Genomic DNA, 20,199 nt, shown 5'->3' on the forward strand with positions numbered 1-20,199 from the left:
ACCTAAGACTGACTCAGACACAGTTACAAAATCTAATTTCACTGACTTGGCATAATAAAGAAAGAAACTAGGCCTAGCCTAATAAACGTATTAATAATTTATTATAGTATACTAAATTAACTAAATGTTTTATTTATTTTATTTTATACCAAATAAATAGGGCAAAACAAATCCAAAGCAGGTTTATACATGTGATATAATACTCTTTCAATGAAAAACTGGCACCGGACGTGCTAAAGGTCAGGGCTTTGATCATTAAATGTTTCTAGGTCACTGTACGGCTGTTCTCTTCATACATCATCGTGTAACATGTGTCACTTCGCTCTCTGATTTTTAATCAGCTTCACCATTCTGGCTTTCATGAAGCCGAGTCAGCACAAAGAACTTTGCTTTGCTGTCAATTATTGATTCTCAGCCCGGTTTTGTGCCAAGTAAACAATAGTTTTCCCCTTTTACAATCTGTCTATGCCTCGTTATATTGAAATTAACCTTAATTCTCCAAGGGCTACTAAATCAACTATTTGTTGATTCCTTTATTACTATTATTATGAGATGAAGCGATAGTTTTTTTTTAGATTCAATTTTGGAGATTTTATGATAGTAAGTTCAATCTTAGATATGGATGCATTTTACAAACTGTTCTTGTATTAGAAACGTAGTTATTAGTTTTGTCTCCGGACCTATGAAATTCGGTTTGAATTCAGTATAATGAGACATTTACTTTTATGTACGTCACCGAGTTAGTTTTAAAATGGTTTTTGCTTTGTTATGCGAATGTTTTATTTGATGCTATTAAATTCTAAACCTCCTGAGTGTTTTTTTCTCCTTGAGCGGTTTGTCTGCTGGCTGGGATTTAAAAATGTGTTTCGGTACTATAAAACTTAATTTTATAGAATCCTTGTATTTTAGAGCCCGCAATTACCTACGCAAATATTAATTTACCACACTCAGTATCAGGTGGTGCTAGACATACACGAGAAAGTTACGGCAGGGAGAGAACGTGTTAAGATATGAAATAAGAAGGAAATAACGTCGAGTGTCCTAAGTAATGTATTATCCATGAATTATATTGAACTCTTGCCAGACTACTTTGCTTACATGTTCATTTTACTTGCCAAGTGTATTTCATCATGGGATTCATTGCCAGCGTGTTCTTTATCCTATCACAGTCACAGTCACAGTCTGTAGGCTCAGACGATATTCCCAAACCGGTGATTGGTTTCATAGGTACTTCTGACACTTTTTTAACTCCTGGGAAAGATTCGCGTCTTGGCAACCCTAGTAGTTTTTCCATTAGTGATGGTTTTGCTATATTATCTGAAAGTTTTTTTCGTTCTCTTGGCGAGCATCCATGCGGTGATTCTTTTGTTACTGCACGTATTGGACATGTTTCATTGAGTGTTGGAAATGTCATCCCGTCACGACATCCACAATTATTTTTTAGACTATTCTTTACCTCTTTGGTTACCAAATCATGCCAATCGCAGAATGCTTTCTTGTTTCCTGGTGGATTAGCATTCCTGCACAAACTATCATCGCTAGCACGAGGCATTCTTAGAGAATAGTCTTTGAATCGGTTGAATTTTGGGAGAAAATCGATATCCGTACCTTCAACACTTTGAGTATTATTTCTCCAAACAACAGGCTTCTGAAATATATCCTTGTCCTTAAGTATAGTTATTCCAACTGCAACTTCTTCCTCGGCTACTATCGGTTTCAATAAGGTATCACGGTTGATCTCCGAATCTTCTTTTGTTTCTACGCCGGGTTGGGGACTCGGTTTAAACACGTAACGTCGATCTCGTCCAACACTTTGGAAGGATGTGGTGATTACTGTGCCAAAACATGATAGCCTCACAAAAACTTGCACCTCTCCTTTTTTCACTCCGAATACATTTTTAAGTACACACGAATCCCTATGTATGCACGAAACAGGGAGAATCACTCCTGACTTACAGGATTGTAGTACGGAAAGACTGAAGTGGTCTGGAAGTCGAACTTGCGCGTAGCCCAGAGGTTCACAAATATTCTTTTTCTCTTCTTCATTATCTGTAGCGCATCGGCAAACTTGGATTTTTATTGGAGAGTGATCTAGCCCTTGTATTGTTTCAATCGCCGATTTTGAAAACAGTATTGACTTCCCTGTAACATTTTAAGGCATTTCAATATCACAGATTATTATCATTCGATAATGCATTCTAAAACTAGAACTGGCACATATAAAAATAGTCAAACTGGAAATTACCTAGACTTAAGAGCTTAGCATTCTTATAATCATATTTAACAGTTAATTAATATTTTAATCTATTCAAAGACTACTTTTTTAAGTAATTACCACTCGAGTTCTCCCACTTCGTATCGTATATGAGAGGCATTTCTGTACTAGACAAGTCTGGCTTTCCTTTACTACCTCTCACAGAATTGTTGTCCGTCTCTACCGTCTTTCCAGGGTCCATTGCATTGCCCAGCCCAGCATTTCCAACAGTTTCAAAATATTCGTTCTGGCCCATTATGGAATCACTTCCTTCAATCCTCTGAAGCAGAGTTTAAAAATTATCTATATTAGTTTAAAAACTATATACAGGGTGTCCCGGAACTCTCTACCAATATTTTAGGGCGTTGCTCCTGGGTAAGAAACATACCTAAATATCATATTTAAATTGTCCGGAAGTCCTTAGTTACTCACACAGCCGCCATTTTGTTTTTTTCAGTTATTTTTTTTTTCTAAAGAATGGTTTTAACTTACGAAATTGAAACTTTTCACAAACATTTATGACAACTAGACAAAGCTACCAAAAAATTATGAAGATTTTTCCAATTCATAAAACAAAATGGCGGCCATTTAAAATTTTTGTAAAATCAATGGTTTTTGAGTTATTTAAGAAACAAAATTTTAAATGGCCGCCATTTTGTTTTATGAATTGGAAAAATCTTCATAATTTTTTGGTAGCTTTGTCTAGTTGCCATAAATGTTTGTGCAAAGTTTCAATTTCGTAAGTTTAACCATTCTTTAGAAAACAATTAATAACTGAAAAAAACAAAATGGTGTCTGTGTGAGTAACTAAGGACTTCCGGACAATTTAAATATGATATTTAGGTATGTTTCTTACCCGGGATCAATGCCCTAAAATATTGGTAGACAGTTCCGGGACACCCTGTATATTATGGATCGTTAAAAATTTTATATTTTAGTCAACACCAATCATAATTTTGAATATTCAATTTGCTTTTCAAAAAAAATTTCGATGCTTCTTGTGTATCTTAAACGAAATTATTAATAATGTTTTGTAATGTAGGCCTATTATCTGATCACACCGTTTAACCTTAATAATAATTGTCTAGTGGATTGTATTACAATGAATATGACTGGTAAGACTGTATGTAAGGAAACATTTTTGTGTTCTCAACCCATCATTAATTCTTATAACGCATAGGTGTTACCTGGCTACGGAATGCTACCAAGATACTGAATTCATTATCTGCATAGTGATCACATACATTTAAAAATAAAGAACTCGCGTTGATTGATTATAAACACTAACAAGCATCGTTTGTCCCAAATACTTACTTCCCCTTTCTCTCTTATCTCTAGACAGGGAGTGTCGAGGAACTGGACTTTGGCAACAAGTTCTGACGATTCACTTGATTCTGGAATGAGTCCTAGCTCACTCGTCGTATTAACCTCCAGTGATTCTATTAGGAACTCGAACAGAAACATCTGTGTCTTTTCCAAATCAGCGAAATCCTCTTGTACACAACGTTTCCTAACTTTTCGAAGGTAGAGACGGTTTGATTCTATCGCTTCAATCATTTCATGTTCCTTTCTCAGTGTCTGCGACGCCGTATCCTCTTCCTGTTCCTGAGGCTGTTCGTCGTATTGATACATGTACGGATCCATTCCATACATGTCATAATAACCCTGACTAGGATCTTGGTAATAGTCGTAGGACATGATTACTGAAATTTTAACTATAGGGTTAGGAACTAATTGTACAGTAGGATTTGTTAAGTTGATTGCTAAGCAACAATGCTCTTTTTGTGATTTGCCAAGCTCATATTTGATTTTTTTAAACCAGCCCAAAAATAATATGATTTGTATGCATGAGCTATAATATGTTGTTTTACGATTCAAATAATCTGTGTATTATAGTTTATTATCCTTATATATAATCCTGAAAGCGATTTCTACGAAACACTACACCGTTAGTAATGGACGGATTTTGACAAAGGATATGTCAAAATAAAATATTTTTTGTGTAGACACCTGTAAAAAATTCCTGTAATGAAAAAATCTCGGGCTTCACCAAACAGGCCATCAAAATCCCAACTTATTTCTTATGAAGAAAAGATTTTGCCTACTTAAATAGACGAATAATTTGTATTAATTACAGCAGTTCATAGTAAACACATGATACACACAAGAGCGTTCGTTTTCAGTTTCGATAACTGGGGTGGAGTGATTGATTACATTATCTTTGAGTTGACTAAAAATTATTACTGTTATTCGTTTTGAAATAACGCCTGTAATAATTTGCAATTGATCGAGTTCGAGCAACGGGTGCACTAGTAATATTAAATTATAGCTTATAAATAACAGGAAGGTAAAGAATTTTTTATTTCAATCCTTACAAATATTACTGCTTACAAAACATAATATTGATATAATTTAATGCACAATCTCAGAATAACGTAAAAAACAATTTTAGTTAATATTGTACAATATGAACATTTTTTTGAATTTTTAGCTATTTTTATAACAGCAAATTTTTACTGGTTAGGTTACACAAGAACATTGTGGTTGAATATTATATGAAGATAAACGATTATATTAAACATGTTTTTAATTTACAAGATAAGTTTTTGCCATATTTTTTTTTCAAAAATTCGTAAATATGTAAATTTGTTATATGACTATTTAAGTAAAATATTTAATGAATAACCGACTTTTTTTAAATATGTATAAGATTAGGTTTGGCAATAAATATTCAATTTCACCCATCTTTTAAGAAATAAAAACCATTTTTGGAACAATTTGGGTAGTTCGTGATTCAGCAGCGATCTTTAGGTACGTCCAATCTTAATAATCTTAAATGAACAACAAACTTAAATGAAAGCTGGAATTTCACGGATGGTTCTTTTACAAATGTGTGTTGATATATATACAGTATACACCCATAATAGGTTAATGCAGTTAGAACTGGTAAAATACATCTTTTATTGAAATAGGCCTGATTATTCTAAAAAAATCAAGTTTAAGGTTTTTGGTCGAGTGATATAGTAAATAAATGAAACCATCACTGCCTGATAACAAATCCGTGCTTGTATATATTAATTTTAGACCAAAATTATAAAAATCGGTTACGTAGAAGTGCCAAATTGACTCATGAAAGAAAACCAAATATTTTTAATATAGAGATTCTGTAATTGTAGATGTATCAACCTATGGTTGACCCCAGGTTTTAAAACTTAAGGTTATAAGAATTATCTTACCAATAGGATTTTTTGAAAACTGTAAGAAATTTACTTTTTGCATGTTTTAATTTGTATGGAATGTTTAACTGTCTTGAAATCGCAACAACGCGCGACGGATAAGCTAGTACTAGGCCTACATAAAAATCTAAGTTATACTGATTTTGAAAGACAATAAAAATACTTACAATTACAAATTTCATAGATAATGTGTATGATTTGCCTGTCTAAAAAAAAGGTAATATATATTTTCAATTAATTCGGGGATCATGAACTTCATAAATAAACGATTAGTACAAAGTTATATCTGTATGTATTTTAAAAGCTTATAAATATTACTCGTCACAAATTAAACATTACTTTAAGTACTCCAATGTATGTATTACGCCTTCATTCATGAATAAATAAATAGAGACTAATGGATAATGTTTCAACTTCTGTAAATATTTACCAAGTCAATTTACTCTCAGAATGTCATCTTTATGTTCTCTTTAACCTTAATTTTGGTTTTAGAATAATGGTTTACTATAATGGTTAATATATGTTTTGGGAAAGAATTTTCCAAAATGCGACATTTGTCTTTTTAGACACTGAATTCATACAAATTTACATTAGTTAATGAATTCTTTCTTCAACAAAATATTACAGAAATTATTTTACTTTAAGAGCTTGAAACTTATCACACTTCTACAAGATTAGTATTATTCCACCCACTCTGCGCAAGTCTACCTGTGTGCACGTTTCGGAGTCAAACTGATGTTGGAACTTGGACTTGAGTGTTGTTTTTCCTTGTCAAATTGAAGCAAAATTTGGCATAATATCAATGTCAGATAAGATCTACAATATTTTGTTTTCAAGACAAAGGTCCATGGACATTTTCTCATCTCATATTTTGTTATATTTAGGTTGTTGTATTTATTAATCATATTCCTGTAGTGATATACTATGCCATAATCATTACTTAAACTCCATAGTCATATATTCTACAATTAGCAAAACAAAATTATAAAGTAAACCCCCCTTAATCACACCCCTTTGCGGTGAAACTCGGATGGATTGAAACCTTATTTAAAATTATACATCAGTTGAAAAATATTTTTAGGTAACAGAAATTGTCCACCTTCGGCTTGGACAAGGAGATGTAATAGACCAGACTACGGTACAGATTTTATCCCGTTATGGAGATAAAATAGAAAATTACTCTTGATAATTTCAAGATATATATACATTTTATGTATAGAGTGTATACATTTAAGATGGCAGCATTATAAACGATGTAATTCGACTATTGTATATTATAATTTTAAACTGTTATACCTTTTAAATTCCAACCATTCGTTCACGAACAAAGTTTACCCGAAACGCCTTCGCCTCCTTTGTTTTGGCTAAGCAAGGATTATATTATGATATATGCGAACCACTTCTATGGCTGCACTTTGATGGTCATTAAATTAGTTTACGTTCCATGAGTATTCTATACAGTCATAAATCACACGATAAAAATTGCTTTGAAGGAGTTTTCCATGTATCCGTTTTAGTGTCAGAAATAGGTCGGAGCAGGGTGGCAGTAACCTAGTACAATGGCTCTAGGGCTTTTGTCGCAAAGCCTTTCCAAGCTTACCTTACCTTTGCATTAGGCGTCCACTACACATTTTTATGAATTCCAAAATCGTTTCCATTTATAAAATGAAATAATATAAAATCTAGACTTTATATGATTTTCAGTATTATTGTAGTTTGCATTTGGTTGTCTTTGTGTACGTTTATTTGGAAAATATTAAGCATTATTTTGCGTTTTTAATCTAAAAATTAAATCTCACCAATATATTCAACGATATGATGATTGCATTATGTTCTTGATGCAAAAAACTTTGACACTAGTAAATAGTTTTATTTCTTTATTTTTAATGCTATGTTTCCTGGCTGTGCAGAAACAATGGAATAATGAATGTAATTATTACTATTATCCAACGTTATTACAAAACATATCGCTGACGTTGTAAGTGATAATTTCTTCTTTTAATTAACAGTTACAGTAATCTAAGTGTTCATTGAGAGAAACTATTTAGGTAACTGAACGGGTGTGTGTTTATATGATTATTATATTCAATAAACGTGTTATATGATGGTAAGACGTATACATAAAATGGTAATTTAGTTTATCCGTTTCACTATAATGTGTTTTATACGGAAAACAACCTAAATTCAAATCGATGCTTTGATAAACATAATAATGGCCGGGGTTTCATTTTCAATGTTTCTGATTCTCTAGGATATGTATTTATGAAGTGTATTCATTCTAATACTCAGGTTTCATGCTTTTCAGTGGCGGGCCCAGCAAGTAAGCTAACATAAGATTTCAGCATGGGAGCATAATTTGCAGTAGCACATGCACGTTGCACAGCCTACGATGGCTTGCTTCCTATCAAAACAATGCAATTTTTAACACTTTACAATGCCACGGTTTCTTATTATTATTCCAATTCAAAACACTAATGAGTACAAGTATTATACATATGAATTTGTATAAATGTAATGTAATAAATCCAGTACTTGTTAGCCTTGTAACCAGTTTTAGTAGTGAAACAGTCATATTTTGTTGTTGTGTTAATTGAACACAAATAAGTAACTATTAGAAGGTCATAGTAATAAACCCTTAGGTGTGGGTCAATAAACCCACATAATAGCTGTAAAAGAAACATCCATGCAGCCACCCAAATACAACGATGGGTGTGTAAATGGTAAACATTAGTAGAACCCATTTAGGAGACATAATAAAATTTACCTTAATATACAATTAATACATAGAACAGCAGATCATTAATCAAATAAAAATGTAATAAGTAAATTAAATATTACAGCCGTTCAAAATCATAAATTAATAATACAATAACAAGCGTCAATAATGTTGCTTGGACAAACATATAATTTTTTTTAGATATATTTGTTATAAACCTCAATTAGAGTGACGTGAAGAAAATATGGATGATGTAATTTAATAAACAGATACTGATAAACATGCAGACAGTTTTTGTTCATTTCGTTTCGATGATTATGGGCGACAAATTAAAAACTGTAACTTATATATTAGTTGGCCTAAATGCGTCAAAACTGTTTTGAGTTTGTTTTAACACAATACCTCATTGCTCAGGCTACTGAAAATGATGTTCTCATTCAACTGTTTCACCAACCATTCTACATTTATTTTCACACATAATGATATTCCAGGTATGGAACCAGCACTAGTGAATATATTCATGTTTTTATTAGTTCCTAGTTTAAAAAGATCGTAGTTAAGCTTCAATTTTTGTAGTAGCACGTTACATAGTCTCACTGCTTATAATTCTCAGATAGATTTTACTAATTCCTAAGGTCTTCTCTTTAATGATAGCTTAGCTTGTAATTATACAGGAAATTAAAAAACTTTGTGTAGAATTAATGTATTTTGATCAAAGTTGGACACAATTGAGTTACAAATTCTAGTTTATACTTTTATAAATAGTTTTCTTCTCTTAGCTTTTAATGGTATCCTTTAAACTTTTGCTGCAAACACATAGGCATTCTATGTATAAAATCTTTCGCTTCGATGCTTTACTAATATATTGCTTACTTTCTATTAATAATTTAATAAGTTTATGGTTATTTTCCAACTATAAATCACTTATATTTATTATATTTTTATCTATTTTAGTTTTTATTATAGTTATTTACTATCAAAGAAAAGTAAGTATTCTTATAACCATTTTCTTTGAATGGTTATCCATTTTTCAACAATTTGGTACTCGTATTATAAAAGTTGTTAGACCCAAAATTATTTACCCACTGCATCCAATAACATCCTGTAGAATATATTCCAAGGTATTAAATATTTAATTAATAGGTATTTCGCATTACTAATTATTTCCAAATTTGAAATGAGCAATGACATTAATGAGTACAGCTTATCTCCAAGTCAAGGAGGCAAAAAAGTATTTGGGCTCTCCTAAGAATTTTATCTTTTTTATGTTGGGAATTCTGTTCCCTTTGTTTATGTTAGGGTAATTGAAAACCTGACATGAAATGTTTAGCAAATCTAGGAATTACAGCACTTACTTTTATAATCATGCCCCCACATTGTAAAATTATTTCATAACGTCTACAATTGATCGGTAACTAGGGTAGATCTAATTTTACTAAACTACTAGTCATATAAATGATCCATCGTTTCTCTTAACAATTCGGTAGATTTGAAATAATATACACCATTATTTTCCATAATTATATTAAAATAATCTATTTAATGTACGAGCAATAAACAGTTAATGGACCAATTAATCTAAAGTTTACTAGGACTTTACACAGCAAAAAATGTTATGCCCTCACTAATAATAGAAACTTGACTGTTATGGAGAAACCTCTAAGGTACAATAGTTGTAAAAAGAAAACACCAGAGTAAAAAGAACAGATAAGCATTAGGGATTTGAGAAGCAGTACAAAGCGCACTAAAATACTATCCTAAAGGTTTATTTGCTTTACGTATTTCGTGTATGACAGGTAGAACAGATGGAAAATGCTTAGTGTATCCGTATATCCAACCAATTTGAAACATGTAAAGATCATATTTTATCAGCCTCTGTTGTTAATATTATTTTCATGCAATGTTGAAATGGTAATTCGAATAGTAATTTGCAGCACACCGTATATTAAGGTCGTGTATGAAGCTGGTGGAAGGGGAGTGTATATACCAGGTCTCTGGGGGGGGGGGGGGGTGAAGGGGAGCAATGTTGGGAGACAGGTTCGTGATCACAAAGCAAAGTGTCCTATAACACCCGTTTATCAACCGATATTAGTTGTTGAAAACACTATCAAGCTCAGGTATAATTTACATCTAATCTTTGGCAGTAATTATTGATATCAACATTTATTTTTGTGGGACGAAATGACATTAAGCCTTATAGAGTTTTGCCTTCGATAAAAATTTGGCATTCAAAACTGACTCTTTTCCATTTAACTAATGAAAATAACCTAATAAATGTAAGTGCAGTCCATGTCATCGCACAATCTGGGTTAAAAGGGTGTTTAAAGTAAACGATATTCTACTATTAGAATGATTAAAACCAATCATACATTTTATTGTGAATAAATAATTTAAAATACATTCATGCTATTTAAATGTGAATTATTTTATTCCGTAACAACCTTTTGGTGCATAATTAAGAAAAATGAATAATTTTCCCCAAAAGTTCATGCCCAGACCTTTAAAATGAGACCCCTCCCAGCTTTCTACAGCCTCCCGTTCGCTCACAATTTCATTGTAAAATTTTGGGCTTACGGAATTAGATATATAGATATAAACCGAAGCTACCTTAAATTAATTTTGAACCATTTTTCCATTGGTGATTTGATATAAACCAATGAAAATAAATAATTTAATAGTCATTTCAGTTTTAAATTGTTAAAATTAAAAATTTCCCACATGCCTCTAATTAATTACAAAGAAATAAGTAATACTTAATTACTACCAATGATCAGATCAATTTGATGAAATGTGGTTATTTTTTACGAAATGTGTGGTTAATTTCCAGTATTTCTATGTGTCTACACCAAGGGATCTGAAGGATTTGGTGACATGGACATAAACATATCACTGTTACTAATTGTGTGACATAAAAAATTTCATCTTAGAAATGATTCCACTGCTTTATTTTTCATTTATTTAATTTCGTATATTCATTGTTACAAGTAATGTAAGGAATTCAATAATTTACTAGTACTGTATGACGTATTGAAATGTGAAAACCACATTTTATATACGGTAGTAAAAAGGTAATTAATCTTAACTATAATTCACCAAATTTATAGTCTTCCTAGCCACATAACTTAAAACATAATATTTTATTGATTTCACCTCAATTATTTGCTGAACACAGATTGGGGAAATGCCAAATTGTCAAAAAACTGTGGGAAAAACTCGGCTCTATGAACCTTCCCGCAATAGCTCCGTCACAAATATAGCACCGAAGGGTATTGGCATCAGTGACGTGGCAGGTGTTCGCAAATAGCCATGACGTAGCTCCATATGACGTCACATATGGAGCCACGATGACGTCACAGGTCACCTGACCGTGGCCCGGTGCCAAGCAAGTCTTTTAAGTGGGACATCACTGTCTATTAGTTTAAGCCTCAGTATTTAACACACTACGCGCGGTTGTGCACGGTAAAGTGGGTAACGATTGTTTTCGTTGATCGTATTTTAGTTTTGTGCAAATATGTGTGTGGTGAAATTATAAGTGACTTGACGAATGTGTGATTCGAGAGTGATTTTGAAACAAAAATATTTTTGAATTGATGTTGTCATTTAAGGATCTTAGTATGCGTCATACGTTTTTTCCCTACTGTGGGAAGAAGAAAAAAAATTATAATTTTTTATTTCTGTACAGATAGTATCCGGATGATAAACACATTAATCCTCTTCAAATTTTTATTGGCCTCCTTATAACAATATATGAGCCTATATTTTTAAGTAGTTGAAAAATGTTGGTCACAATAAGGCATGTTTGTGTGTGATTTAGAAAAGAATTACTATAAAATAGATTAATATTTTCTATTAAAATTACATTACACAAAATAAAGTTGGTCAGCCGTAAATATATGCTTAAAATCCCATAGGTTAATTCAAAAACAATATAAATAACACCCATGTTTAAAGATAAGCTAAATAAATAAAAATGGAAGATAACATTACAAAATAAATTGCAAAATAAAACTCACAGCGTGTTTATTTAACCAAAACAAATATTTACTTTTGCATTTCATCATTTTAATTTAAGAGTTATTGGCGTGTAAATATGATAAAAGTGGTGGTATTTACTTTCATTAGTGCTAATCTTAAAAGTAAAATAATGTTTGAATTTGTATATATTAGGTGCTTCATGATTTTTTTTCAATTTGCTTTTAGAATCACTTTTAATTGACTAACTCTGACTTCAATTTATTTGTTAATAGTAAAACACAGTTTTTAAGTATTTCTTAAATTGATGCTAACAAATCTATATTAAATGTAGGTAAAGGTTAAATGTCTACGCCACAATCCGGATATTTATCAAATTTAAGTTAGTTAAATGTTGAGAGCTTAAAAATAAAAAAACTTATGTTTTAAAAGAACTTCTTTCATAGTAGAAAAAATAAAATAATAGCTTATCATTGTTTTTACATGTCAATAAAAATGTTTTCCGTAGTAAAGTTGTGTTTACAGTTTATTGTTTCTACTTTAATAATCTATCAGTACAAACCATTTAAACTTTTAATTTAAATCTGCATTGATTGCAGATTGATATTCAATATTTTGATCAAATTTTGACTCTCAATAAATTAGTATAAAGATACATAAGTACAAGTTGAGTTTAGGATCCATTGTTGCATTTAACGATGTTTCAATGAAACAAATCATTTCTGTTTACATATTTCAAGGGTCCCCAAAGTAGAAGATACGTCCCCAATCAGGGGGGCGTAAGTCTAAGGCCAGTTAACAATATATTTTTTAATGAAATTTTTAAGTGATTATTTTTATCAAATCATAGACTCACATATAGACTCAATAATATAGAAATATTATTTAATAACATCTAAATTACCAAATTCTCCGTGCGTAGCTAATGTTTGATTATAGTTTGTGATGGTCAAAATACATGTTTCGTATCAATTGCTATATGCGTTTTTGTTTATTTTATATTTTATTGGGCATCTTAGGTTAGGTTAGGCCTTGGGCGAGTAAGTTGTGTGACACAAAAAGGTCGGGAACTCCTGGAGACCAATGAAACATGCAAATTATAAATGTTTCATATTTTACAAGAATATTTAGTTTGTAATCAGACATTTTATCACTTTAAATTATTATATCAATAATCCAATAGTAAACCTTGAGTACATTTGATTATGTAAGCCACAGCACGAAATGCTATAAGCACTAAACATCTTTTCTAACAACCCACGTGGTGTGTAAAAAATGTTAATAGTTAGATTGTTCCCAATGCAACAGGTGCTCCTAAACTAGACTATATGTTTTATAAAACAGCTGATGAACGATGTATTCCCATTCATGTCATTTATTACATATTCGTTGAATTGATTCCAGTATAACTTTTTCTAGCGGTAAACTCGTATTTTTAATTTGCGAGTGAATTTGTGTGTAGTAGCATAAAATGCTCTGGGCTCTCAAAATTTAAAAAAATACATATAATAAGGCAACTCTTGAATAATTCATTTCTTGCATTATTACCCAAGATTTGAGGAGAAGTAATATTGAAACATCAACATCTAGCGGCAAGCTTGTCTTGTCTTGGAGTGGCTCTAGGCGAGGCGAAGAGTGGGTGATAATAATTCCCGGAATATTCACGGCTTGTGGTTTCATCGTACCGCCATCTTTATTTGCCACCAGATATTTACGATTCTTCTGGATAACCACACCACAAAATCTCAAAGAAATAGCTCGAAATTGATTGTAAATTAATGTTACTTATTTATAAATTTTTAACTAAAAATGTTTATGTTTAATAATTTCTTTTAACAGAAAAGTGTTTCCAAATGCTTATTGAGTTTGTTTACCTTCTAGTTCAAACTATTGTTACTTCATTGGTATTTTAATCCTTATCCTTACATTTCCCTCTCAACCAAATAATCCCACATTATTTATAAAATATATAATTGCTTATATATTGCTTAAAATACTTAAATTTTAGTATTTCTTGCGATATAGATAATATTTTCTTAATTTTTATTCAGGTATGAGAGGTGTGGACAAAAAAATTTAAACCAAGATTAAACATAATAAATTACTACGTCCAATTTCAAAATTTGTAAAGGCATAAAAGTTAACCAATAACGTTATTATACGTAATAAACATTGAAACTACCTTATCGTCATGAAGCTAATTGAAACAGTGTAGTAATAAGGCCCACGACAGGAGGTCATCGAATGTTATACACAATCAGTATCGCAATACAGTGACGTCATTAGCGTGATGTGCTAGACAAGTGGTGCGTGTATGTGTGGCTTTAATGTCCTCTGGGAAACGAGAAGAAGAGGCGGTTGCGGAAGCGGACTCTGACATCACGGCCCCCTTATCATCTCCCTATCACTCGTCGCGCGTCGGCTCGCCCGAGCTGAGGGTGCTGCACGAACTGCTAGATGAACTGGACACGAGCGACACGGCCACCAGGGACGTCCGGGACCGGGACTCCAGGAGTGGGGAGGAACAGGAGTGTGTGTCTGCCGAGGCTGACCACCTGCTACACAATGACACCCGAAAACATAACGCCGATCAGGTAACATTGGCATATTGTGGAGTATATGTTGTAGGCATGCTCTAATGTTTTTTCGTTCATAAACTACGAAATGTACTAGACCTATTTGTATTTAAGTTTGTTAATTATTTGAAGGTGGTTTTAAAGATAAATGCCTATTTATCATAAAGAAGTTAAATTTTTAAGCGTTTATTATTTATCATACTGTATTTTCTCTATGTTTTATCCTTGGCTTTTTTTATTTCCAATCATAAAAAGGCCACTAATAGGTTTAATATATGTTACAGATTTTTATATACAGCTTCATTACGATTTTATTCATTCATTACAATTATCGATCAATTATCAATTGTCAATCATTCAGATGGGGACGCCACCTAGGTGCGTATTTGACCCTAATATGAGTGTAGAATGGTGTGTAATGACCTGTGTAGCTTTGTTACTGACTATGATCAGCGATTTCATTAGTCAGGATCATTTATTTAAAGCCCAATGATCAGGAACAGCTGGGTCCAGTTTCGAACCATCAGAAAGCTATTGAATTTTTTCTCAGTATTGAACCGGCGACATTTGATTACCAGGCGAGCACTATAACCACTCAGCTACCCAGCCAGTTACTTTACATTTTATATACTATACATTTTACCCTACACAATAAATAAGGTAGGATTATCTAGTAATTTAGAGCTAGGACTTAGGTTTAAAGTCCAGTCAATGATGGTAAAAAGTATAAACTATGTATTATCCCCATACAGCATATATTTTGATAACAATGTTCATTTAGGTTTTGCTTGTATTCTCTTTTAAGTCTACTCTAGGCTGGGGATTGAACTTTCCCTGGGGGAGTACTCCTTTCTATTTTAAGTCTACTCTGGGCTGGGGCTTGCTCTTCCCCTGGGGGAGTACTCCCTTCTATTTTAAGTCTACCCTGGGCTGGGGCTTGCTCTTCCCCTGGGGGAGTACTCCCTTCTATTTTAAGTCTACTCTGGGCTGGCTCTTCCCCTGGGGAGTATTCTGTTCTATTTTAAGTCCAACCTAGGCTGGGGCTTGCTCTTCCCCTGGGGGAGTACTCCCTTCTATTTTAAGTCTACCCTGGGCTGGGGCTTGCTCTTCCCCTGGGGGAGTACTCCCTTCTATTTTAAGTCTACTCTGGGCTGGCTCTTCCCCTGGGGAGTATTCTGTTCTATTTTAAGTCCAACCTAGGCTGGGGCTTGCTCTTCCCCTGGGGGAGTACTCCCTTCTATTTTAAGTCTACTCTGGGCTGGCTCTTCCCCTGGGGAGTATTTTGTTCTATTTTAAGTCTAACCTAGGCTGGGGCTTGCTCTTCCCCTGGGGGAGTACTTCCTTCTATTTTAAGTCTACACTAGGCTGGGGCTTGCTCTTTCCCTGGGAAGTACTCCCTTCTATTTTAAGTCTACCCTAGGCTGGGGTTTGCTCTTCCCCTGGGGGAGTACTCCCTTCTATTTTAAGTCTACTCTGGGCTGGGGCTTGCTCTTCCCCTGGGGAGTATTCTGTTCTATTTTAAGTCCAACCTAGGCTGGGGCTTGCTCTTCCCCTGGGGGAGTACTCCCTTCTATTTTAAGTCTACCCTGGGCTGGGGCTTGCTCTTCCCCTGGGGGAGTACTCCCTTCTATTTTAAGTCTACTCTGGGCTGGCTCTTCCCCTGGGGAGTATTCTGTTCTATTTTAAGTCCAACCTAGGCTGGGGCTTGCTCTTCCCCTGGGGGAGTACTCCCTTCTATTTTAAGTCTACTCTGGGCTGGGGCTTGCTCTTCCCCTGGGGGAGTACTCCCTTCTATTTTAAGTCTACTCTGGGCTGGCTCTTCCCCTGGGGAGTATTCTGTTCTATTTTAAGTCCAACCTAGGCTGGGGTTTGCTCTTCCCCTGGGGGAGTACTCCCTTCTATTTTAAGTCTACTCTGGGCTGGGGCTTGCTCTTCCCCTGGGGGAGTACTCCCTTCTATTTTAAGTCTACCCTGGGCTGGGGCTTGCTCTTCCCCTGGGGGAGTACTCCCTTCTATTTTAAGTCTACTCTGGGCTGGCTCTTCCCCTGGGGAGTATTCTGTTCTATTTTAAGTCCAACCTAGGCTGGGGCTTGCTCTTCCCCTGGGGGAGTACTCCCTTCTATTTTAAGTCTACCCTGGGCTGGGGCTTGCTCTTCCCCTGGGGGAGTACTCCCTTCTATTTTAAGTCTACTCTGGGCTGGCTCTTCCCCTGGGGAGTATTCTGTTCTATTTTAAGTCCAACCTAGGCTGGGGCTTGCTCTTCCCCTGGGGGAGTACTCCCTTCTATTTTAAGTCTACCCTGGGCTGGGGCTTGCTCTTCCCCTGGGGGAGTACTCCCTTCTATTTTAAGTCTACTCTGGGCTGGCTCTTCCCCTGGGGAGTATTCTGTTCTATTTTAAGTCCAACCTAGGCTGGGGCTTGCTCTTCCCCTGGGGGAGTACTCCCTTCTATTTTAAGTCTACTCTGGGCTGGCTCTTCCCCTGGGGAGTATTCTGTTCTATTTTAAGTCCAACCTAGGCTGGGGCTTGCTCTTCCCCTGGGGGAGTACTCCTTTCTATTTTAAATCTACTCTGGGCTGGGGCTTGCTCTTCCCCTGGGGGAGTACTTCCTTCTATTTTAAGTCTACTCTGGGCTGGCTCTTCCCCTGGGGAGTATTCTGTTCTATTTTAAGTCCAACCTAGTCTGGGGCTTGCTCTTCCCCTGGGGGAGTACTCCCTTCTATTTTAAGTCTACACTAGGCTGGGGCTTGCTCTTCCTCTGGGGGAGTACTCCCTTATCGAAGGTGAGACATTTATTTTTAAATAATTGTGGAAATCGAACTGATTGTGATGGAAATGATTGTGGAAATCTTGTTGAAATATCCACGTACAGTAACCAAAATGAATGCTTTTTTTTGGGGAATGTTCAAAGAAATTGTCAAAGCCTTTGAAAACCATCGTTTGTTTATAAAACTTTCTACCATAAAAATTAAGAGAGTAAAGCCAATGCTTAGTAAAAATCTCACCCTCTCTGCCATATGAAAAAATCTTTGCCACTTGGTGCACAAAAGCACGAAAAAAGTAGGTTTTTCAACATGTTAAATTGATGTTCTCACTTCAAGCTTTTTTTGTTAAGTACTTTAGACTGGCTAAACTCACAAACGAAACATAGTGACATAAATAAATTGAATTTTAAACTGCCAACAATTTTTTTTTCTTTTTGACAACATGAAAAAGAGCGTGAGGTGTTCACTTTTTTTCAAGAAAACATGATAAATTGATCACCCCTGAGAATGAGGGCAACCTTCCCAGGGAACGATAACCCTCAGGAAAGGGTGGACCTTGAAATAAAGGGAAATTATAAAATAAATACGTTTTTTATGGAAACAAGCGTAGGTTATTATACACGGAAATATAGTCATTCTGAACTAATACTGTACTTTCTATTAAATATTAATACTCGCTACACATCCTAAGTCTACTGCTCTTATACCGAGCAGGGTTGATTATATAAACAAATGTCATTCGTCATTGGGTAATGAATGATGCCAACTAAGAAAATGTCGACCTTATAAGACTGAACTCTTATAGGTATCATAAAAATTACAATTACATTAAAAAATACACAAGTTTAATAACGTTACAATCAAAATATCTTACTTTTTCTTACATGTTAAATAAAGACACATACGCTAAATTCACGACCTATAACAATAACTTAATAACTGAAACGTGTCAATCTTTAATCCCTGCAACCGAACGATCGATGGAGGTGCGTGAAGCCTCTATATCATTGTTGAGTGTTCGCAGTTAGCCAATAGAAATGCGGCAAGCTGGTCAGTCATGCACGCAACATTGCGTGCTGATACACCACACGATACTAACCGAGCTGTAGCTCTAACACAACAATGTGATATCAACAGCTGTTTGCCGATTAATATTCCCATCGACATATCATATATATCACTATTGAATACTATTCACTAATAGTATTTAAATTGTCTTTTAAATGTGACTGCTCCAAATCAACCAATATTTTTAAAGCGAAAATGTTTATTTAATTACAAACTGAATATGAATTGTTTTCAAAAATGCTTGTTCTTGATTGAGCTACTTTAAACTATTTAATTACATAAAAAGAAAGAATAGAAAATTTGCTGAGTTTGTTGGCCGTATTATAATTTTCTACCCATTAGTGAAGCCAAAAGTAACTTTCTGTTCCTTATGGATTTACACCTAAGAGTATGGATTATTCAGTTACAACACCCGGTTTTGATATGCTAGATACTATTCCATTTTAGTTTTATTAAGGAAGGAAGTAATCGTTTGTGGCACTTTAACGTTAGTAAGAACTTTTAGGTTAAAATAAATAAAATAATTTATTTCATTTCTAAAACCAATTAATCTTGAATTATTCTTATTTAAATGGTTTCTATAATTGGAGTCTTTTGCTAGAATCAGCCAACACAAGATTATTCAATGTTTTTATATAGTTTGAATAAACTTTATTGGACATTTTCTTCGACCTTTGAAGTGTAGGCCTATTACAATGATAATTCTCACTATGTATAGACCCATTTTACTGAGGGATATATAATCTTATACAGACGAATCACAGTACAGTGTGCATCTTAGATCCATAAAATGAATGCTTCTATTTCTCCTACGAGCACAAGTTATTCGTTCCAAATATCATTTCAAAGTGATAAAAAAATACATATTTTTTATGATTATTCATAAAATATTTACGAAAGTATTATTACAAAATATAGGTATTTTGTTTCAAAATGGCAGCCATATGAAATTGTCTTTATTACAAAAAATCGGCTGGTTTTATTAAAGAATGCCACGGTGTTTTTATTTAGCATTAGAATTCCCTATCGACAACAAGATCAAAAAAATCGAATAATAAATAGCTAAGATATCAAATTTGTTTAGGAAAGATTAGATTAATCCTTGCCGCAAGGCCTTTTTTTGCCTCTACAACAAAAACTGTCATTTCTCAACTATTATTTATTATTTGATCTTTATACAGTTGCTGGCGTGTGATAGTGAATCCAAAATGATAAATAAAGAGAGAGTTATTGAGTTAAACGTGTTTTTGGATATATTTTTTAAATTAGCCGTTTTCCGTCTTTTTAGTAATTTAAGTAGTACAGTTTAAAATGGATGCCATTTTGAAACAAACAAAATATTGGTTATGTTTATTTTTCCTTAATACATTAAGACTTGATAAAAATCTACTTTAACATAGTAGTGAAAATGAGTTTCCTCGCTATTCTTAAAAGTACCTTTCTTATTAATACTATAATGCCACGGAAGTCAGTTTTAGCTGTACTAGATTTTATCAAAACTACTTATAAAAAGGTCCAAAGGGTCATTTACTAACGGAGTCATATCTACGTGTAGAACTACGGTGCATTGAACGTTCCACCTAGATTAAGAAAGTTTCAAATTATTATCACTT

General features: G+C 33.7%; 2 protein-coding genes across 2 annotated transcripts in view; one reads left to right on the forward strand and one right to left on the reverse strand.

Moving 5' to 3' along the window:
• Positions 1–20,199, forward strand: part of LOC128989012 (potassium voltage-gated channel subfamily H member 2-like) — a 412,396-nt gene that overhangs the window by 229,857 nt on the left and 162,340 nt on the right. The window contains exon 11 of the mRNA XM_054410865.1: positions 7,796–7,810. Coding sequence (XP_054266840.1) covers positions 7,796–7,810 — 15 coding nt within the window. The remainder of the gene's footprint in view (positions 1–7,795; positions 7,811–20,199) is intronic.
• Positions 1,033–3,994, reverse strand: LOC128990238 (uncharacterized). Its single transcript, XM_054412539.1, has 3 exons — positions 3,569–3,994; positions 2,336–2,534; positions 1,033–2,142 (listed from the first exon to the last, which is right to left on the reverse strand). Exons 1-3 carry the CDS (start codon positions 3,950–3,952, stop codon positions 1,103–1,105), a joined length of 1,623 nt encoding a protein of 540 aa, XP_054268514.1. The 5' UTR covers positions 3,953–3,994; the 3' UTR covers positions 1,033–1,102.

The sequence above is a fragment of the Macrosteles quadrilineatus genome, unplaced genomic scaffold (genome assembly GCF_028750875.1).
Source record: "Macrosteles quadrilineatus isolate MER2022 unplaced genomic scaffold, UCM_ALF_1.0 Scaffold_3__2_contigs__length_128488019, whole genome shotgun sequence".
In the NCBI taxonomy this organism is placed as follows: Eukaryota; Metazoa; Arthropoda; class Insecta; order Hemiptera; family Cicadellidae; genus Macrosteles; species Macrosteles quadrilineatus.

Bases quoted from the DNA above. Each gene is read 5' to 3' on its own strand.
- LOC128990238 (XM_054412539.1), bottom strand. From the start codon at position 3,952: ATGTCCTACGACTATTACCAAGATCCTAGTCAGGGTTATTATGACATG. The intron at 2,535-3,568 runs GTAAGTATTTGG...ACTCTGCTTCAG, and splicing joins AGATAAGAGAGAAAGGGGAA to AGGATTGAAGGAAGTGATTC. The intron at 2,143-2,335 runs GTAATTACTTAA...AAAATGTTACAG, and splicing joins GAAGTGGGAGAACTCGAGTG to GGAAGTCAATACTGTTTTCA.